The sequence below is a fragment of the Vicugna pacos genome, chromosome 5, assembly GCF_048564905.1.
Source record: "Vicugna pacos chromosome 5, VicPac4, whole genome shotgun sequence".
Classification (NCBI taxonomy): domain Eukaryota; kingdom Metazoa; phylum Chordata; class Mammalia; order Artiodactyla; family Camelidae; genus Vicugna; species Vicugna pacos.
In genome coordinates, this window is record NC_132991.1 from 39,986,786 (window position 1) to 40,010,215 (window position 23,430).

The window sequence follows — 23,430 nt, forward strand, 5'->3', positions numbered from 1 at the left end:
CTGGGATAAGGGAGAGGAGCATGGGGAGAGAATTCCAGTAGAGGGCGTAGGGCGAAAGTCTGTTGGAGATGGGTGAAATGAGATTTATGCATGTAAAGAGAGCAGCTTAATGTCTGCTGGGGCGAGGGAGGGTGACAGTGGGAATCCTGACTCCTGTACAGCTGTGCTTCTGGGGGAACTTACTGGTCCTCTGCATCTCAGCTTCATCTGCACTATCTCTTTTCTTCTGTGAAGGTTCTCAGTTGCAATTACTACTTGACCTTGTTTGGCTTATAATAAGTAGAGCTACTCATTTTTAAGAGCCCAAGTGAGTCAGATTTCTTATAGGTTTTATGTATGTTCTCTCATTTAATTCTTAACCACCTGAGGAAGGTTATTATCCTCAGCCTGCGTAACTTGAGAAAGAGTAAAGATCTAGTAGGTAGTAAATAAAGCCACACCTTAAAGCTAGGCTGGTGTGACTTCAAATCCACACTCTTAACTGCGACACTTCACCGCTCCTCACTTATGCTTCTCTTTGGTAGTTTGCACGTCTGTAAGAACTGCTCACTCCACTCCGTTCGCCTTGTTCCTCATCACCTAGCCATCTCTGTAACAGAACACTGTTTCATCTGCTAGCCAGACGCGGAGCAGGTGACTTTTCTTATAGACACCGTCTCTTGGTTATGGAAGGCATCTTAACGTGGGAAAGGCTGCCGTGGAATCCAGGTTCTGACAGACAATTTTTCTGTGACCTTGGACAAAATCATATAGTTTGAGCCTCATCTTGTTATCTGAAAAATCTTTCTCTGGAGAGTTGAGTGACAATTCAAAGACAATTTAAGGAAAGTTCCTAGAAGAGTATCTAATAAATGGCAGACTAAGTGGCTGCTTAAGAAATGCACACACCCCTCACTTCACAGAGAGGGAAACTTATGTGGAGATGTCCCACTGGGAGAGCAGATGTTCTACTTTCTCTGTTGAATTTCCATGATTCTCACATTCCATGATACAGATTCCCTGGAATTACTAAGGTTATTCTGATATAGTATGTCCTCAATGATGGTCCATTCAGGCTGAGAGAGACTTTTTTCCCCTGAATTACTGAGAAAGAATCTGTCACAGCGCCAGAACTGTAAAACAGGGATGTTTGAGGATTCTGAGGATAAAATGTAGTAAGACATGTGAAAGTGTTTTAACAGACACAAAATGCTTCATAAAGGCTCTAATTAAACAGTTTCATGAAATGCCGTAAATAAGACTGATTAGAATTTTACAACAGTCAGAATTTTAAAAGGATTTTGAAAAATTGGAGAAGTGATCAAAACAAGAGAATGTAGTTCAAATGAAATAAACATACAAGGTATTTAAGGAAAAGTGACTTTGGGGGGGGGCGGTGAGGTAATTAGGTTTATTTACTCATTTCTTTAGTGGCGGTACTGGGGATTGAACCCAGGACCTTGTGTGTGCTAAGCATACACTCTTCCACTGAGCTATACCCCCCTGGAAAAGTGACTTTATACTTCTTCATACAATACTGTGTTTATTGAAAATGTAATTAAAATTGAAGACTGTGTTTACTGTGTTTTTAAAGGCAACTAAAAATGATGTAGACAACATATTGGAAATAATGCTAAGAACTGAGTTTATGAAGATCAGGTTAAATTCAGTATAAAGGGGTGAGAATGCTCTCCTAGGGTGGTGGTAGAGCTGTAAAGGGGTCAGCAGTTGCTTTCACATGGTGTGCTTTGTGAGTCCCTGCTGATCAAAACTATTCGCCACCAGATGTTACAGTGTCTAAAGTTACAACAGAAGACCTAATCTTTGGGCTAAGGTTAAATATTGCTATAAAGGTTTACCTATTTAAACCAATTTCAGGTACTGGTTATTAAGATTCACATTGGCACTGAGAGCAGTAACAATCAGTTCAACAAAGAGAAGGGAAACTAACATACACTCTATACTTTTCCAAAAGGATTTTTCTAGGAAAGTCACATTTTCTACTCGTTAGCACTGCAGACTGCCCGGGGAGCTTACCTTGAGTTTGCAAAACTTACCAGGCCTTTTGAGTTCCAAGAGGACTATAAATCATAAATTTATAAAATCTTTATTAAAAATATATTTTCTTTTTCTTAAGTATTTACAAGGAAATTTACTCAAACCTTTGAAGTAATAGAGAATGTTACAAAATTTTTTTTAACAGAACAATACTATTTTAAATATTTCCTGAAAGAAACAACTAATATTCTTTAGAAAACATACAGTATACTTAATTACCTAGATTTCAACAAGATATTCTTTATAGAAATTGGGTGATAAGCTTCAGCACAAAGGTACCAAATCTGTACCTAACTGAGTCAATCAAAGAAACCAGCTCTCATTCACCTCCATCAGAAGACATCCATCTAACGTAGCACTTCCTCTTTATACACACCAGCGGCCTCTGCTGGAGAAAGGAAAGTATGCTCCCATTGCAGAGTATTAGCTCAAGCCTATTTTGAACTGCAAGAACTCAGATTCCTTGCTTCAACAACAAACTGAGTTAAAATAATTTTCAAGGTCTTAAAGATGTACGGGCCTTATCAAGTATATCCTTCCTGATTTTTGGATAACTTGGATGTGCTTCAAGAACCTGCAAAAACACACACATGAAAACCAAAATAAAACAGGAGCACTAGAACTTTTAGTTATCAAGAACTGGGGAGCTGCAAAACTTAGCCAAAGTGGCGTTACAGTTGAGATTTCATTATATTAACTACAAATACAACAACATTTTTTAAAGGTGACATCTAAAGTGATGTCTTATTTCTAGTAACAATGATTAGATGAAAATGGTAGAATCTGAATACTGTATGTGGAAAATAGATATGTAATTATTTCCTTACCGAAAAGTTACATGTTAGTAGATTTAAGACACTTTTTAAAATTTAGCTATGCATGATATTCAATAAACCCTTAGAGAGGTATTTTTACCTAGGAGCACACATTAGATTTACCTGGAATGATTTTGAAACATACAAATTTCTAGGTCTGCTGAGTCTAGAAGGAGATATTCATTAAAAAAAAAAACAAACTCCACAAATGATTCTAATGTATAACCTTACATTAATGTACACCCTTAACCTTAATGTGAAATGCTGCCTTACAGACTTGGTAATCAATAGCTATCACTGAGGCCCAGTATTTACTATAATGATGCTGACACAGCCACCCATGATAAGGGCCACTACGTAATTCCTTCCTAAGGAGCTTTTCTTGGAGCGCCCAATAGTTTAGTAAAATGCCTTACACGGAATATCAATAGGACAATGTATATATAAAGAAACTGCAAATTTTAAAACCATAACTTAAATATTTGTCATTTTAGCAAGGGGCCATTTTGTCAGGAATCAATTATAGAAATGAAATTGAATCATTTCTAAATGACAAAAATACCTCATCTTTAATTTATAAATCTGAATTCTCTCGTGACCAGACTTAGACATGATTGTAAGAACTTCTATCCTGAACGACTTGGAGAATCTAACAATCTTCAAACATCTTCCGACTTAACAACTATGTTTTATTTACCATGCTTCTCCCTGAGCCTTTCTTTAAATTGACAAATATTTTATTATTTGAGTCCCCTAATTAAAAACATGTCTTTTTTAAACATGTTTTACTTAACTGAGGCAAACTTTTTTTTTTAAACTTTGAAAACAGATATTTCACCCAGATGTATTTGGTAAGTCACTTAACCAAAATACTACATCCTCTCCATTCATGTACATCTTGAGATTAAAATTAGGAGACTGTGCATCTGAAAAATATTAAGAAATCTAAATTTGAGTGTTACCTGGTGACATACGTCAATAGCATCCACAAATCTTTTGGCTTTTAGGTAATTAAACGCCAGTTTGTATCCTGTGAAGACAAAAAGCCAGTAATGATGTAGTACTATTTATATATCTTTTCTTGGCCTCCTCCTTTGTTTGCCTACTGTAATATGAGAGAACACTTAGTGGAGGCTGGTGACTGTACCAGGATGGAGAGAAATGAGAAGATAGAAGAACAGGTAGGAAGGAAAATGGAGTTGGAATAAAGGACCACAGTGGATATACTGTTGGGTTAGAAGACGGCCATGCCACAAATGTGGTTTTGTAAATTACCAGAAAAGTCCCATTTGTTTCAGATTGTAGTAACAACTCATCACAGGGCAGTAAATGATAACACAGCTATTCATTTACACAGTATAGGTTTACCTAGCACTTAACACGTCAGACAAACTGGTTCCTACAGTCATTTAAGTAATTGTGTTAGAACATGAATAATTTGAAAAGTGAGATGATGCTGTGAAATAAAGGTACAGGCCAAGGAGCGCTCTAATAAGAAACCTGGAGGGGGAGGAGGTGGGTGTCAGGCAAGACTTAAAATCTGAAGGATGAGGCATAAAGTAGGCCAAGGGAGTGGGAAGTGAGAACACTGTTAGGCAGAGGGAACTGCACATGGAAAGGCCAGTGGTGGAGGGAGACAGAGGAACCAACAGCCCTGGAGTCCATGTTGGAGAGGGCGGGGCGGGCAGGAGAGGGGCTCAGAAGACAGTGCGTGAGTCATTAGATGCCCACATCAGTGGTGAGTAACAATTATCATAATCACTGATACTTAGATGTCACATTTCAAATAGTGACAATTTAGAAGTTAAGACATTCTTAGATCACTGCTTGTTCTCCTGTAAAAATACCCTAATAGTAAGCAAACTAAGAACAAGACAAAAAAAGTAGACTCAATAGATACGACACAGTGTAAAGTAATAGGTAATTAATAAGTATTTTGCTTTGCCACTTAGAAATATGAAAAAGAGGAATTTGAATGCTGCTCTTGGGCTTTAAGAACCAAATTTTTAGAATTTCAAAAAAAGCTTGAAAATAATTACTGGCTAATGTAATCATATGGTAGTAAAAAGCAAGGAGTAGGAACTGTCTAAAATTCGTAGTATTCCAAACACACGCACACACAAGCAGATGCATTTAGAACTGTCCAAGATGAAAACAGTGTCAGAGAGGTAAACTTTATAGTTAGAAAGTCATTATAAAATGGACTAGTAAAAAGAGTTTGTGACATTTAAAAAGGAAAACAACTTAAGCTGTCATGACAAAGACAGAAACTAGAGCCAAAAAAAACTTGGACTTAAATTTTGGTTTCTGTTTTCCTGACTAGCTTTGAGACCCGAGGCAAGTCACTTGAGCTGTCAACTTCAAGTTTGTCCCCATTTTTTGGATGAGGAATGACTTTTCTCTCTGAGTGTAATTTTAAAGATCAAAAGAAATATTTGTGAAATGCTTTTAAAATTTGAGAGCACAATGCGAATATTAGCAGGGTTTTTTTTCTGTACAAACACTCTTATTAGAAGCACAAAGTTTTCATACTGAAAGAAACCTGATAGATCATTTCCTTTGAAAAATTTTACAGGAAACAAAGGGCTAGAAATGGCAAGAACACATGTACTACAGCTGCATGACACCGGTCAGGCTTACAAGAATCCAACTCTTTGTAATCAGGAAAGATAATGGGAGAAAGAGGGAGAGAGCGAGCAAGAACACCAACTTTGTGAGCAGCCTGGTGACTGTCACGGACCCTGGGACTGGGTGTGAACATGACTTCTCAGGGGCTCTCAGATCCGCGTGCCTCTCACGGTGACAATACTCAAGCCTGAACCCTATGGAAAGAACACAACCATGATTTTAAGGATTTCCCAGCAAGTGAAAAAGTGCAATAAATGCATCATTAACTTGGCCAGGCGGGGTGGGGGTACTGGATGCAATGATAATCTTAAGTTAAGGAAGAAACTAAGAATTAATTGAGAGCCTCAAAGAAATGCCTACTAAGAAGTCAGAGGAAATGACAGAAATCACCTATGAAAAAACAAAGATGACACTATCAAAGAACAGTGAGTCGGACCCTCTTTACCTGCTGGTCTTCCAAGGAACAGAATATTTAAATAACTGAACTTCTAACTGCATTCATTCTGGGGAATAAAGCATCAAAATTACATACATTGTAAAGATTTTAAGGAATTTTCATTTTACAATCTGACTGTTCTCTAATATGCATAATACCTGAGAAGGAAAAACCCTGTCATCAAATGTTAGTTCCTGTGTTCTATGTAAGTCTAGTAAAATAACAAACCTCAGAAAAATACAAGGTAGGGGAAGTCCTGAACTGACAGCAGTTAGTGTAAAGATGGCCTATCTGACTGCAGATTAAATCTGAGTCATTGCTGAGACACTGCTGAAAAGACAGGTGCCATCTTAGGTTCAATAAACAACTACTAAATGCCTAGTTAAGAACAGCAACAAAAACGCTTCATTATACATACAACTCATTCTTAAATCATAGTTGAGAATTTGTTCATTTCTGGTACAACAGGTCATGAGGAACATGGACAAGTAAAATAGCCTTTTCTAAACTTACTTGGCCATGGAATCTAATCTCATGTTCAACTCTCTCTCTTTTTTAAAGAAATAACTATTATTGTCTCACCTAGGATATCAAAGCACAGTTTGGGAAACACTATTTCCAGGAGACAGCAACAAGGAGGGTGAAAGACTTGAAAGCGAGTCTCAGGAAGAATGGACAAGTATCTGAGGATGGTTTGGAAAGAAACTCAGTGCAAACTCTGTGATGTCTCTCCTAAGAGGCCACATCATATATAAGAGGGAAAGGACCCTGCGGGCTGCTCCAGAGAACAGACAGGACAGTGTCACTGAAGCCTATTTCAGCTTCAGATGAAGAAAAAGAAGCAGGGGGAAGAGCTCCCTCACAATGTGGGGAGACATTTGTCACTCAGTGTATTCCAGATGCCACTCAACCTAATAATCTACCACCGGAACAAGATCATATTTCTAGATGCTGGGGAAAAAAATGTTCCATGCTCAAACTACAGTGGGAAGCATGTCCCCTCTGTGATAGCCCTCACAGTATACATTAGAGTTTAAAGACTTTATGAAGTTCTGCAGTAGAGGAACCAGTAGAACTTGATTTAATGCAGTATCTTCCCAACTTTCTTGGCAACGGAACACTTTCCCCAACAGCAATACCATCGTCAAGATAGCAGAGGGTGAAGGCAGAGAAGGGCAGAATTAGATTAGATGGTCTCTACAGTGACTGAGGTCAAGTTTGAATCTCAGGAAACTATACCTAATAACTATTGGTAGCCAGTAATCTGTTATGAATATAAAATTTATTTTTCAGAAGGACTGACAAAGAATGTTGACTCAACGTATATTTTGTTCTTAAAAAGAAAATCAAATGCATTTAAATGAACATTTACATTTGAAAACCATGTTTGCTGGGAAAATCTCGTGTCTAAATTTTAAACTCACCTACTGCTGGATTTGTCTGGTTGCCCTGTTTCCATGCCATCTCATAGTTCAAGGCAGCGTCTGTATATGCTTGCTCTTTTTCCATAATGTATCCCATATATTCATAAGCTTTGCAGCAAGACTGAAGAAAAATGGGACATGTATCAGATTAAACCTGCTATCACTAAGATTTTATGGCATGCTTATGACTATAGTGGTCAACTATATTAACTCATTCAAATGACATAAAACAGTGGTTTTCAACCTTGCTTATGCAATCACATCATCTATGGAACATAAAAAAAAGATTCTGATGCTCCCCCCCAAACCTACAGAATCAGGATTTTGGGGAGATGAAAGGACATGTTTTATACATATACATGTATGCTTTTTATTACAAACAATTTCAACACATATATAGAAATAACAGTATAACAGTCCCTATGAACCCGGATCTTCAACAGTTAACTCATGACTAACACTATTTCACCGCCACCCCACACACTTGTCCTTCTGTATTATCACATAAGAAAATCCTCAGATACTGTGTCATTTCATCCATATTTTGTTTGCCTCTTCAAAAATAAGGACTTTCTTAAAACATAACCACAAGTTATCACACCTAAAATGTAACAAACTCCTTGACATCACAAATACCCAGTCACTATTCAAATTTCAGATGGTCTTAATGTAATTTTTTGCTTGTTAGGATGTGGATCCAAGTAAGGCCCACACACTGTGACTGGTTGAAATGTCTCTAAACTTCTTTTTGCTCTAGAGGTTTCCTTTCTTTCTCTCTCTTTCCAATTAAATGTAGCAGAAATAAGAATGTTTACCCTAAAGTTTCTCACAGCCCAAATTTAGTTGAGTGCATCCTTGTGGTAGTTATATAATATAATCCTATTTTTTTTTTGAGGGGGGAGGTAATCAGGTCTACTTATTTTTTGATGGAGGTACTAGGGATTGAACCCAGGACCTTGTGCATGCTAAGCATACACTCTACCACTGAGCTATATCCTCCCCCTATTCCTATGTGATTAATATTTCCTGAAAATTGTATTAGATCCAGAGGTTTGGATCTGATTTTGATTTGGGAGGGGAGAGGTGAAACTACTTACTTCATAGATCGGCACTCTGCCAAGCCACACTGTTTCTTAGGAAAAAGCAAAAATGCACAATGCTGTATACACGTTTTTAGGTATTTTTTAATTGCTATTTGTTCAGAATGTTAATTAAAAAAATTGAAAAACAGAAAAGTAGGTATATTAAAACTTACTACATTATTTTAGGTTTGAATATTTTCTCTATTTATTAGAATTTTACTTCCCTGGCTTTAATACAAGAAGATATATCACTAATACTTTCATGGAACCATTGAAAAATGTAAGTGTGGATCAGGGTACATATTTTCCTTTTTGCTTCAGGCTTCCATATAGCTCAGCACAGCACTGTAAGATGCTGTGTGTTTCATGTACTGGGATTTTGATTTTTTTAAAAAATTCTGCACCAAGTATTATTCATCTTGAACACTGCAATGGAGGATTTGTATCCCCCCCAAAATTTGTATGTTGAACTCCTAACCTCCAATGGGATGGTACTGGGAGGTACTTAGGTCATGAGGGTAAAGCACTCCTGACTAGGATTATAAAAGGGACCCCAGAAAGCTCTCTTGCCCTCCTTTTCTGCCACATGTGGACACGATGAGAAGTCAGCAGCCTGCAACCAGGAAGGTCTCTCACCAGAACCCAACCATGCTGGCACCTCATCTGAGACTTCCAGCATCTAAAACTGTGAGAAATAAATTTCTGCTGTTTATAAGCCACCCAGTCTATGGTACTTTGTTATAGCAGCATCAGTTAACGAAGATAATTACTGAAATTTTAAATGCCCGTTTACATTTCAGACTCAGAGTGAGTGTTTCACTTGTGTGACCCCAGGACGGCCCTGTCATAGATGGTGTGTTCTTAGGCATGTGACTTTCTTTTTTCCTATTTTTTTTAAAATTGGAGTTCTGTCAGTTACACTGTGTCAATTTCTGGTGTACAGCACAATGTCCTAGTCATGCATATACATACATATATTCATTTTCATATTCTTTTTCATTAAAGGTTATTACAAGATTATTATTATTGAACATAGTTCCCTGTGCTATACAGCACTTTTTAAAAAATCTATTTTTACATATTGTTTGTAAATCTCAAACTCCCAAATTTATCCCTTCCCACCCCCTTTCCCCAGTAACCATAAGATTGTTTACGACATCTGTGAGTCTGTTTCTGTTTTATAGATGAGTTCATTAGTGTCCTTTTTCCTTTTTTTAGATTCCACATATGAGTGATATTATGTGGTATTTTTCTTTCTGTTTCTGGCTTACTTCACTTAGAATGACAATCTCTAGGTCCATCTGTATTGCTGCAAATGGCATTATTTTATTCTTTTTAATGGCCGAGTAGTATTCCACTGTATAAATATACCACAACTTCTTTATCCAGTCATCTGTCAATAAACGTTTAGGTTGCTTCCATGTCTTGGCTCTTGTATACAGTGCTGCTATGAACACTGGGGTGCACATATTTTTTCGAGTTAGAGTTCCCTCCAGACATATACCCAGAAGTGGGATTGCTGGATCATACGGTAGGTCTAGTTTTAGTTTTCTGAGGAATCTCCATACTGTCTTCTGTTACGGCTGTACCAAACTACATTCCCACCAGCAGTATAGGGGGGTTCCCTTTTCTCCACACCCTCTCCAGTATTTATCATTCATGGACTTTTGAATGATGGCTATTCTGACTGGTGTGAGGTGATACTCATTGTAGTTTTGATTTGCATTTCTCTGATAATTAGTGATATTGAGAGGCATGTAACATCTTGTGATGTTATACTCATTCATTAATTCACCAGGGTTAGAAAATAGTGATATTCTATCATTCTCTTTTCATTTATTAGCTGGAAAACATCTCTAATAAGAAACTGCCTTTTCTACTATTTCACTTCCCAGCACTATGGTTCATACTGCAAAGGCAGGATAAATGCTTAATTCTTTACCTTTAATTGCCAGCTTTAGGAATAATAGTTTATTAGCATATTTCAGTGGTGACCAATCAGGGTTTTTTTTCTTTTTCGGATCTTTGTAAATTCATGTACTTAAATATATTTGGTGTTCCAATTCACTGTAGTTATTATTGATATTTAAAGTCTCTCAACTTTGGCTAGTGGGAGTGTCCTCAAGTTGGCTCCTGAGTCCTCGATGCGACTCTAATGATCTCTGATGTCATACCAGATGACAGGGATGCTAAGTGTCATCTTGCACAGTTCCTGCATCTCATCCTTCGAATACTGACATACCTAAGCAGCAGGGCTGACACCCCTAAAGCAGCCATCACGTTCAATCATGCAATGTAGTGCTGTCAGTGTTCTGGCAAACTGAAATTCTATTTGCATCAAAACCTTAATTTCCATGATCTTCCTTAATTCAAGACTAGGCATGTAAGGGCCAGCTATTTGGCAGTTTAGGTTTTCCAAAGCCTATTAATGAGTATTCTATTTTTTAAGGTCAATGTAACTTAAATTACATGTATAAACTATAAATTGATAAATGGCTTGATGTTTTAGGTTTTTAAAGTCCTTAAAGTAACTTAATAGTATTAGGTGGTCATGACTCTTCTTTGAAACACCAATGATTCATTGTGTAATCAATTTGCTCAAAGGGGATAAAATACTTTTATGAAGATATGAAGCAACATATGAATCTATAAATAGCCTCAAGTTTCTAATTTGAGTACAATTATTTCTTCAACAAATAAAGTAGTTTATTTACAATGACAAATTCTTAACTTTAAAAATGTTATAAAAAGATATCCTTTTTGGGGGTCAATCAAGCACCAAAATTCACTGTTAATAAAGCACCTTAAATTTTAAGGACTTTAACAGAATGGCCATTGTCAAAATATCTATAGATAATAAATGCTTGAGAGGGTGTGGAGAAAAAGGAACCCTCCTATACTGTTGGTGGGAATGTAAGTTTGTGCACCAACTGTGGAAAACAATATGGAGGTTCCTTAAAAAACTAAAAATAGACTTACCATATGATCCAGCAATTGCACTCCTGGGCATATAACTGGAGAACTCTAACTTAAAAAGATATATGCACCCCAATGTTCATAGCAGCACTGTTTACGATAGCCAAGACATGGAAGCAACCTAAATGTCTATCAACAGGTGACTGATAAAGATGTGGTATATACACACAAAGGAATACTTAGCCATGACAAAGAATGAAATAATGCGACTTGCAGAAACATGGATGGATCTAGAGATTATCATACTAAGGGAAGTAAGTCAAAGACAAATTTCATATGGTATCACTTATGTGTGGAATCTAAAAAATGATACAAAAACTATTTACAAAGCAGAAATAAACTCACAGACATAGAAAACAAACTTACGGTTACCAAAGGGGAAGGGGGGAAGGGCTAAATTACGAGTCTGAGAGTAGCAGATACCAACTACTATATATAAAACAGATAAACAAGGTCCTGCTATATAGCACAGAGAACTATATTCAGTTTCTTGTAATGAATGACAGTGGAAAAGAATCTGAAAAAGAATACGTATTTATGTATAGTATAATTGAATCTCTTTCCTGCACGCCAGAAACTTAACACAACATTGTAAATCAACTAGACATCAATTAAAAAAATTTTTTTAATCGAAAAAATTCTAAGGACTTTAAAGATTTTCAATCTTATACCTAACGATAAGGAGTTTTATTAAACAAATCAAATTAAATGCTGGAAAGACTTTCCCTCACAGAATATGCAGAGTGGATTCTAATAATGTGAAAATAACTTGCAGCTGCAGTAAATTCATCAAGAATATTTCTTAATAGGAGGGACAGACTCTGCAATTAACATTCTTCTGCAATTTTCATTAGTTCTGGGATGAGAAGGATAATCACAGGCAAACGCTTGACATTCCAAAAACACTTTCTGTAAGGGCATCCCACAGCTGAAACGTGAAACTGCATAAATCGCTATTTTTCTTTATTCTCAAGGGCAAATGTCTTTATTATTAATGTTTATTTCCTGATTGTGGTAAGAATAAGCATTTAATTTTCCAAAAACACACGAAAATCCCTAGAAATGGACTAGCACTCTTTAAAAACCTGCTACAGAAAGCTTAGCCAACAAAGACTAACAAGTTATTTTTACTCTTTGGTCACTTACCCTGTTATGACGCAGGCATCGCTTTAGCAGTTCTTCTGCCATGTCGTATTTTGCTGACTGAATATAAATATCAGCGAGTAGCAGCCAACTCCTCTCAAAGTCCTCAGCATCAATAGGATTCCAGTTCATCTTTGCAATCCGCTTCAGCTGGTTTCGGGCTCTAGGAGTTTGTTTCAAGATCATATAAGCTGTTGCCATTCCCAGGAGCGCTGGGATATGATCCTTCTGTACGAGAACAAGAGTTCAGACCCCCAGATACACAAACACAGATGTCCTTTGTTTAGAAGAAAAACACATGGGAAGTAGCAGGTGCCACACGATACAGGGACCGGCCTGCGGATTCTGCTTCTGGCTCCACACAGATGACCATGACACGGTCACTGCCTAACACAGCAAGCCACTTCAAGCTTCCAGGAAGAAACTGGTCAGGTGTCATGTGGTCAGGGTAATTCAGTAAGTGTGCAGGTGCCTTGACCACACAATCCCAGACAATTAGGACAACTCGATCTTTAATGGGATTGACTGGCTGTTTTTGGTTTTGTACAGAAACACGAAAAATAAAATTCTATTTCAGTGTAATCCTAGTGGAACATTTGTGTTTCATATTTAGCATTCTGGCCCCGTAGTTTTCACTTATAAAACAGTACTAACAAACAATGATTTCCCATCAAATGATACTCCGTGTCTATACTGACTTCTACTTCTCTTTTCCCCCTCCCTTCTCATTTTATTCAAAAGCCTCTTTTCTCAATAAAGTTTAACCAGTAAAATGTTATAAATAAGGCATGCCATTAATCACTTGGAAATTATATGAAATAAACTCACGCTTTAAAATATGCTTTTAGATTTGAAGTCTGCAGATCCTTGATAGTATCTATGAAACATGATGTTCTTTTTTGACAGAGTTTAAAGTCAGAAAATGTCACTGTGCAACCAACAAGCTAATAGAACTGGTATAAGATGGAGGCAATTAGCCATCTATCCAGAAAACTAGCAAGCCTAAGCAGTGATGGGTACGTGCCTGATGAAGCCAGAGGGTGTCAAATTTCAGCAAAGGGATTATGATGCTTTTATAAAGAGAAAGGCTTCAGTTTAAAATATAAATAAGAGATGAGAAACTGATTTAGAAATTATATCATAACTATTATAAAGGTGCACTGTAAGACAGCAAGTTTCAGTAACTAATAAGGAACAAAAGGCAGGCAGAATGGTAAAATGTTCAACACTGGTCATGGTTGGAAGTCAGAAATAACCCTGGAGTAGAGAAGGGCAATTCACTAGAGCTTGATGACAGCCTGCGGGAATACAGAACTTCCTTGGGTCTAATTTTATGCCTATCAATAAACTTCTAATACATAATGTGTTCTCCTAATTAAGGAATGGCAGAAAGGTTTTATTTGAATGCCAAATCCAACCAATTTGGTATCAGATTTTGAAGATCTGCGTGGAGTATTATCAGTTATTGAACTGTATCCCCATCCCAGGTGGGCTAGAGAGGAAAGAAGATAGAGACCTGCTGTGTTATCTGTCAGCGATCCTAGTGCTGACAGCCCAACAAGAGTCTTGGAAAAATGTCCAGACCTATTCACATATTAAAAATATCCCACACTATACATTGAAAAATAAACTCTGATTTTATAATCACACACCTTGAGTTTGATAAGAAGGAATCAGTTCCTCACAACTTGATCACTCCTGAGTGAACTGAAGAATGGTTTCTAAAACTGCAAGCCTGCGATGTAAGCCCTGCACCAGACCCGTGATACCTTTCTTGGTGCAGACATCATGAAATGTTCAGCCAGCTTCTGTCTCTCACTCTGAACTGCAACAACTTTACATCACAAAAGACAATGTGGCTCTACATAAACAATGCACCTTTGTGGTTCAAGGTGCTGGGATGAAAGCAAGTGCAAACACTTTAGCTTGGGTTGAATGCATCTTCCTCCACTTCCTCCCATGCCTTTCTGCACATACCTTTTTCAACCAACCTGAACGCCGCACGCTGCTGTGCATACACCCTGTGCTGCGCTGCCTCCCTGCCTTCGTTCACATTTCCCCCGTAACTCAAAATGCACTTCCTTCATCTCTGCCTGTGAAAATGCAAGTTATTCTGGTTCTTCTTAAGTCATACCTTCTCCACAGGAGGGGTCTCCCATGCTCCTTACACTGTCTCCTACAGCACTTTTATCTGCAACTTTAGGACAGACCATAACAGATTTTGCTTTGTACTACAAGTCAGTATGCTTGTCTCATCTTCCCTAGATTATGAGAAACTTGAAGAAAGGGACTATATGTGGTTTACCTCTGTGATTCCTACTGTGTTTAGCACCCACTGGCTGCTTAATGAATATTTACTGCATTTCATATATGCAGCCTATGAGTTAAAAAAATGCAAGATAAAATTCACTTATGAGACTTCAACTCATACATCAGTCTTTGGATCCTGTGGTCAGTAAACAGATTTGAAGATAGTATATTACTAGTCACATAAGAAAGAATGATTAAAAAACAACACAGTCTCAGCAAAACAGAAAACCGCCAGTGTCTTTCTAGGAAATAGTTATGGCGTCACTGCTGCTCACGTTCTCTCTCAAACCTCACAATTTAAACCCTCTCTCATTACACAACAGAATGCTACTTCACGACACTCAGCGGCTATGACTCCTTACTTGAACGGGTGCTTCATCACGCCCTTACGGACCTCCTTAGGCTACAGGACAGCCCTATTTCTGGCATAGGCAGCTGCTGTCACCTGTCTACTGCCTGCAGCCAGTTCCCTGAGCACAAGCCCTGAGAGCACTGCTTCAGTGTCAGCAGCAGGGCTCTGCTCTGGACGGAGCTGCTGCAGATGCTGTTTTGTCCCCAGGGTGGCTGAGAGTGGCAGTCAGGGGCCACCAAGGATACCTGAACGCAGACACCAACAGGAGCTGTAGGTTTTCCAAAGCCCTCCAGGGTCCTGGGAGGCGGGGGAAGGGGGTCACTGTAGGGGGTTTCTGGTAGTTTATTGTCACTACTATGACCCCTTAACCACAGGAAAACATAGCAGAATTCTGTATAGCCTCTGGGAGGCTCCAAATTTGGAGTCTTCCATGATCTTCAACATTGGTGAGTAGAAGAATATGAAACCCCAAGTGTACGCTTAGAACTAGCTCTTACACCAACAATTGATGTGGTGAGTTCCCAGGACTCCTTCCTTAACAGCAAGTAACGGAAGAAATACAACACTGTGTAAGGGAAAGAAACCCAGTGGGTGAGAAGGGAGGTGGATTTGAATGAGGAAAAAAGGATATAATAATAACACTTATTAAATAATATTACTATTTAATATTTATTATTATTGCAACGGGGTGGTTTAAGTATTGCTAAAAAACATTATTTGCATGACTGAATTATAAGTTTTCAGTATTGATCTCACTTAACCCTAGAGCTGGAAAATTTCCAAGTTCATGTGAGTGAAAAGGTAAGGTATCAGTGCAGCCGCGTGTTTTTCACTAAGTAAGTTAACTGAGGCTACAGCGCAGAGGATAAAGCTATGCCCGTTAGAATTAATATATGCCCTCTTGAAGAATTTCCTTTCTCTGGAATTCACCATTCTAGTACAGATAAATATATCAACAACACATCAACATAGTAAAGGCCTCTTCTGAAAACAAAAGTACATCACATAAAATCATACCAAACTATATATCTAATTTTTAAGAATAGTAAATAATTAAGTCAATCTTCAGAAAATAAAAAAACTAACCAAAATACCTGTTTTTATACCACCAACAAAATACGGGAAGTTGAAAAAGAAAATCTACTAACCTCAGACGTTGCTATTTCGGTGAAGGTGTTCAACGCCTGCTCAACATTAGACTTCTGTTTGGTAGCCATTAGGCAATAGTTTTCCATTATGCGAAGCTGTACGTGGCCCTGAATAGTCTGCGGTTTCAGTTCTTTAAGGAGCTTTTCTGCTGTTCTCACTGCTAACTGCACAGACTCTTGCTTTTCGGTTGAATTACTGTACAGAATTAAAAGTAAATCTCCTATGTCTATTACTCACGAAGTAAAATTCACTGAAATTAGAGTAAGCTCTAGGGTACACTGGCATCTTTTTTTCTCACCAGTTTAAAAGTCATCCTATTGGAGAATGTCACTCATTCTTTCCTAATACAAGATAAGGCACAGGTATATTTTTAAAAACAAAACTAATATAGCTTCAATAAAACACCATTAAACATTCACTTTAGACTGAAAACAAAAATTGGGTCATATCCACATGTGCTAAGTAGGTTCATTTCAGCTAAAACCAGAATTCAGGATAAGTAGAATCATATGATTTTCAAGTAGCGTATCTACTTGAAAGAAAGGGAGATTATATAATACTGTAAATCAACTACACTCCAATTTAAAAAAAAATTTTTTTAAAGAGGAGAAAGCAGAAAGTAACCTTGTTAAAGCACTTACTGTGTGCTATGCATTGTATTATTTCATTCAATCTATGCTGAATCCGTTTTATATATGAGAAAACTGAGGCTCCAACAGATAAATTAATTTGCCAAAGGTCACAGAGCTAACAAATGTTAAACTTGGGATTTGAATTTAAGTTTGCCAAACATACAGTGTACTTAATTTTCTTTACCCAGTTGCCTATCAGAGTCTCAGGAAAGAAATTCTGTATTTGCCAAAAGGCTGTAAATTTTAAGTGCAGTAACAATTTGAATGTGTAACAGCAACTTTCTTATGTTTTTATGTACACACCAACATCTAGATATAACATAAACAAATCAATTAATGAAAGCAAATTAAATTCTCAAAGCCTAATCACTAAAGCCACTGGTCTTCTCAGGCTTCTATCTTCTCTAAAACATTTTCCACTATTGGTAACCTTCTTCCAAGTCCTCCTCCTTTTGCTTCTGTAATGTCAACAGTTTGGCTTCTCTTTTCACCAAAGTGATTACCCTTTCCCAACCTCCCTCCCTCCTTTGATCCCCTCAAATGTCAGCACACCCAAAATTTTGTTCTCAGACTTGTTACTGCCTTCTACTCGAGGCCATTCCTAGGTTTCCAACTATCCACTCTGAACACCTGTCTCCCAAATCTGTATCTCCAGCTGTGACCTCCCTTCTTGAGTTCCAGTTTGGCATTTTCAACTACTTGCTGAGGATTTCCACAGGAAGAGCTTATAGCTGCAAAAGAATATGTTACCTTAACCTTTCTAAAGCAAACAAAAAATAAAGATGCCTCTCCCCTGCTCTAAATCTTTCAATGGCCTCTGTAACCCAAGGTAGGCAGCACTCAGCCTGAATCTTGCCTCCACCACTTTCTAGCTCTATCACATTAGACAGATTAACTCTGGGCTTATTTATTCCCAATAACAATATTGTAAAATAAGACAATGCATATAAACTGTACAGTATGGAGGTGGCAGATAGCTAGTACCATTTGTTAAGGAGTTGTTATTATGTGGACAATTTCTGCCAAGTAGTCACACTCTATAGTTCACCCTATCTCCCACAGAGTAATTAGGGGAATGTCTTCAGTAACATGTCTGTTCTGATTCAGGAAACCTAAAAGCATTTCATGCTTATTTCAGAGAACAGTTATTCCAGCTTTGATGTATTCACTGAACTTTCATTAGTGCTATCTTGGAATTTAGTTCTCCTTTATAGAATATCTTTGCTTATTATCCCCAAAGTATTTAAAAAAAAAAAAAGTAACTTGCCAAATACTACTCACCCCAGGTCTCCATCCAGATTTTCAAATACTTCACCTCCAATAGTTTCATTATCTGGATTCAAGCAGATTTCTATCATATTATAAAGGGCATTTTGGCCCCAGTCACTGTCTTTCCGAGCTTTATTAAAATGTCGAAGAGCATCATTTGGTTCTCCAGTATACCTTGTTAGGTGTTCAAAAACAGATTACTTTATTTCAATTAGTGACTACAAACTTCAAGTCGCTTATAATTTATTTGGCAAATAAAACTATTACCATATTTTAAAATGTAGAAAATTTTTAATTCAAAGAAAAGCACATTTATTTTACTCTAGTCACAATGAGGGAAAAAACCTAGTATGTAGAATTTATTTGTCAATAAATTTACCAGAGATATAGTCCTTTACAGTACTGAAATCCTGGCTCCAGTTTTGCTCTGGAGTTACGCTTCTCAGCCATTAAGAAAAATCTTGGGACATCCTCAAGTTTTCCACATCTTCTTAGGAAATCAATTAAACGAGATAATGTCATATAATTATCTAGAAACAAAGAACATTTCAGTTATGGACAACATTTTATATCTTCTGTTTTGATGGTTATAATCCTCCTTCCTTAAAGTATAGTTTGCTTCAAAGGAAGTACAATCTAAATATAAGTGAGGGGGTGCTTTACAGGTTTTAAGTCCCTAGAGAGATTGTATGGACAATGGATGATTCATGAAATGATAAAGGTTGGGTTGTTCTGGTCACAGTGTGAGAAGGTTCAACATGGGCAAATCTATAAAGATGTACATTTTTTGTGACTTACTTTTCAATTATTATTTCTAGGACCAAACCCTTCTAGAAACAGCCTCTGCAGAATCTAAACTCTTAACTGTAAAATTCAGGAGGCTCAATTTGATTGCAAGGGCCAAGTCTATGTCTGAGATCTACCTTCTACTTACTGCAGCTAGGAAGAGCAGAACAGGACATCCTGATGGTCATATTTAAGCTGGGCAATTAGGGATTTTACTCCAGACCTGCCTTACTGTGTATATGTACCTAACACACTAAACACCAGCTCACCATACTAGAACTGTAACTTATTAGTCCTAGTATTTTAATCCTATTTTATCTTCTTCTAAGGAGAAATAATTTAGTTATTTGGTCTCAGGTGTAATTTCCTTGCAGGTTCCTTGAAAGGCTTTTTCCCCCAATTCTGTTCAGTTCTTTCTCATCACTAAGATACTAAATTTTGAGAATCATTTAATACATACCTTTTAAGATTATAAAAATAATGTATGGGCACTTTAGAAAATTTGGAAAAATACAGAAAAACAAAGGAGAAAAAAAAATTACTCATATTCCCCCACAAGCTAGAGATGACCACATTTTGGTATGTTTCCTTTCATATATTTATGAGTGAAAATCAATCTATAAATATTTAAATGTAAACAAAGAAATACATTGCTTACATATATACAAAGTTGCAGTCACACTTGGGGTTCTGATTTTTATTCAACATTATAAAGTTAACATTCCCCAATTGTCATTAAATGATCTTCAAAAATATTTTAGTGACTGCACAATAGTCTACTATCTTGATGGCTCACTTTCGTTCTTCTCTTTAGTATTTTTAGGTGTTTAGACTCACAAGTTACACAGGACTCATAGTAGGGGATTTGTAAAAACCCTTATTTATATAAGCTATCCTTATCACTTCGATAGGATAAACTCCTACACTTAAAACACACACACACACACACACACACACAAACTTTTAAAAGCAATTTATCGTTAATTCTATTTTCCAAGAAAAGACATCATATAATACCACAGTTCTACTTCTGGATATATGTATATATCCCTCAAGAACTAAAAGCAGGGACTCAGTCAAATATTTGTACACCAGTGTTCGCAGCAGCAGCATTCACAGTAACCAAAACTAGTGGAAACAAGACAGTTAATGAAAGTACTATGTATATCATCTTAAAGGGAAAAAGGACAGATAGAGTCTAGAGGCTAAGGCAGAAGCCATGACAGGAAAAAAAAAAACAAACTTAGGCTCAAAGAAAGTAAGAGTAAGGTCTGGGCAAATCAGTTGGAAGGATGGCCCACACTCTGGACTCAGATTAAGCAGAAGAGGTAAGAAGTTAATTAACAGCACCCTTTCAAATAACACCAGAATATAAGCTGGAGCAGACAGGACAGGAAACAAGAACATGGCCCGAGAAAGTCCAAAGGTGGAAGAAAATTTTAAAAGATAATAAAAATAAATTCAAATGTTGGTATCACCACAGAAAGAAAGGATTTTTTTTCTTTAAAATATTCCTAGTTAAGGCAAAGATTGAAAGTATAAAGCACAGTTCTCTAAATTCACACTTTTAACAATTAAAAGCATCCATAAATACAAGTAGAGTCTTCCTGGTTCTCTGTGTTGCCCCACGTGAAGCACAGCCACCCCATCCACGCTGCCTTAACCAAGCAGCTCTGACTGCCCGTGGCGTCATCCTGAGACAGGGCACGAGGGGTCAGGAGACCTGAATGACAGCTCGAGGACTGCCTCTGAGATCTCAACTATTTGAGCAACACATAGAAGTAACATACATACCTGTTCCACCTTCCTTCCGCTTCTCCCTTTCCCCCACCTCCCTCCCTTCTTCCTTTTCCCCTCCCATTCTTCTTTCCATCCAATATTTACTGAGCACCAACTCGGCCAGATACTATTCTCGATCTTGATAGCAATGAAGACATGGTTCCTAGCCACCTGATGCCATTACCTATGATTTACAATTTTTGTTTTGCTTTGTTTTACAAAGGTGATATAAAACAAAAAACCAAGAGCAGGACACGCGGATGGAGAGCAGTGAGGTGTTACTGCTATAGGATGGCTGGGGAAGGGTGCTCTTAGGAAGAGGCAGCACTGGAGCAGAGTCCTGGGTGGAACGAAGCAGAACATGTTCCAGGAAGAGGGAACAGCGTCGGAAAGCCTCGAGACACCACCCTGCCTGGGCTGCCACCTAAATCTAATATCTACTGCCCCCTCTTCACGATCAGAGTTCTGATTTGCTTCTATGTGGCACTGTGTTCAACTAGATTACATTTCCCACCCTCTTTTGCAGCCATGGAGGTGTTTCTAGAAAATTTTTTAAAAGAAAAAGGGAAGACTCACTGGGAAGGTATGCCCTCTGGCCCACCTCCACCCTGACCTGGCCCGTCCAGGCCTGGGAACATCAATGCCTCATGCTGCAGTGGGCATCTTGAACGTGATACTTGGAGTGGACATTTGGCTAGTGATGGCAGAAAAAAGAAGGACTTAAGACTCCCTAATGATACTGTGAAAACTCTAGGCCATCCTGGCATAATCTACTTTTAATCTATTTATTTTGGTGGGGAGGTAATTAGGTTTATTCATTTTAATGGAGGTACTGGGGATTGAACCCAGTACTTTGTGCATGATAAGCACGCATTCTACCACTGAGCTATACCCTCCCTCCATAATCTACTTTTAAATTTCTTTTACATAAGAGAAAAATAAAAGCCAAAGTTACTTAGGCCACTAGAATTTGTGGGCTGTGGGGGAGGTCTCTGCTACTTTCAGCTCAAAACGTGTCTAAATCATCTGAAGGCAAGGAGTAGAAACAGACGAGCTATGGGAATGCTGCAGTCATACGTGTGAGAGACGCGGATGCTCAGGCCAGGTGGCAGCCGCAGAGGCGGTAACAGGGATGGAACTCCAGATGTATCCTGAAGGCAGAGCACCAGGGATCTGCTGACAGACTGGATGTGGTGTATGAGAACAAGACGAGACAAAGGTAACAAAGGAAGGTCTGGATAGATGGTGATGCCACTTCCTGACGTGAGAAGGAGCAGATGCAGAGGGAAGGGAAAGACCCAGCGCTCTGCTGTGGACACGCGAGGCTGAGAGCCTCCTGGCAGCTGAGGGGATTGCAAACGAGCAGCATGTCAGTGAGTCAGATCTGGACACAAGACATACAGCTGTGGGTCTGGATGAAGTCACCTAAGGGGTGAAGGTATACAACAGGGAAAAAAGGTTTGAGAACGGAGGTCTAGAACTTTCTGATATTTGTAGGTCATAAAGAGAAGACAGACTAACACAGGAGAGCTAAATAGCATCATCTGAGGGGAGATGAAAAACCAGGTAAGCCGAGCATCCTGGAAGACAAATGCAGGAAGCCTTCCATGACAGATGGGGATAAGCGGTGCTACATCCAGAGTCAGGCCTGGTAGGCAGAGAAGTGAGAATCAGGCCTGGATCTGACAGCACAGAGGTCACCAGGCACCCCAGAGAACCCCCGTGGAGGGCAGGAGTGGAGCAGACAGGCAAGACAGCACAACCTCCTTAGAGGAAATTCTCCATAAAGGAAGATGGAGGAGTGGAGCCGGAAGTGGAAGGCGAGAGTAGTGGGGGGGTTAAAAGCTGGGTTTTATTTACTGGTGTCTTTAAAGCGGGGGAGGTCACAGCACATTTGTGGGCTGACTGAGAAGGAAACGATGACGCAGGAGAGAGGACGCAGGAGTAAGTCCCTGCAGGAGGGGAGGGGGCAGCCAGGGCCCCAGGGAGAAGTTGCTGCGGACAGGAGGGCAGACCTGGGGAGCGGGCAGGCTGGGGGACAGGAAGATGGAGACGTTCTCTTCCAGGTGCTCATGTTTCCTCAGTGAGGCAGGAGACAAGGTTTCTGGCTGAGGACAGGAAGAGGGAAAGGGTGTCCGAGGTTTGAGAAGAAAGTGTAAAAAGTATATGTAGTGAATAAACTCGTTAGAGAAATACAGCAGGTCTGCCAGGCAGCATCTGAGGGCCGATTTGGGGTCTGTGGGTGTAACTTAAAGGGAGACCAGTCAGTGGTGCTGCATTTTCTTTATAACCATTTCAGCTACTCAAGGACAGGGGTGGAATAAGCAGAGCATTGGATTCAGCCAGGGCTGGGGTTTTCCCAAGGAGCATAGCAGACAAAAAAAGGAGAAAGGCAGTTGATTGCACTGAATAATATAACCAGCAGGTATTTACCTGGTTTCCGTTCTAAAAGTTGTTGTAAATGAAACACTGCTTGTTCATAGTCCTGTTTTCTGAACATGAGATCTGCCATCATCTATAAAGGTAAAAGTTAGTTCTAAAAATATTGCCATATATTTTACAAAAGCATGTTCTTCCTGTCAAGATTTATTGCTATGAAAACACGTATGAAA

General features: G+C 38.5%; 1 protein-coding gene across 1 annotated transcript in view; it reads right to left on the reverse strand.

Annotated features, from left to right (window-relative positions):
- Positions 1 to 2,067: 2,067 nt before the first annotated feature.
- TTC21B (tetratricopeptide repeat domain 21B) overlaps positions 2,068 to 23,430 on the reverse strand; it is a 69,479-nt gene continuing 48,116 nt past the window's right edge. The window contains exons 22-29 of the mRNA XM_006201090.3: positions 23,252 to 23,333; positions 18,633 to 18,783; positions 18,266 to 18,427; positions 16,352 to 16,547; positions 12,545 to 12,769; positions 7,341 to 7,461; positions 3,815 to 3,882; positions 2,068 to 2,611 (exon numbers count right to left, since the gene is read on the reverse strand). Coding sequence (XP_006201152.2) covers positions 2,534 to 2,611; positions 3,815 to 3,882; positions 7,341 to 7,461; positions 12,545 to 12,769; positions 16,352 to 16,547; positions 18,266 to 18,427; positions 18,633 to 18,783; positions 23,252 to 23,333 — 1,083 coding nt within the window. The 3' untranslated portion in view covers positions 2,068 to 2,533. The remainder of the gene's footprint in view (positions 2,612 to 3,814; positions 3,883 to 7,340; positions 7,462 to 12,544; positions 12,770 to 16,351; positions 16,548 to 18,265; positions 18,428 to 18,632; positions 18,784 to 23,251; positions 23,334 to 23,430) is intronic.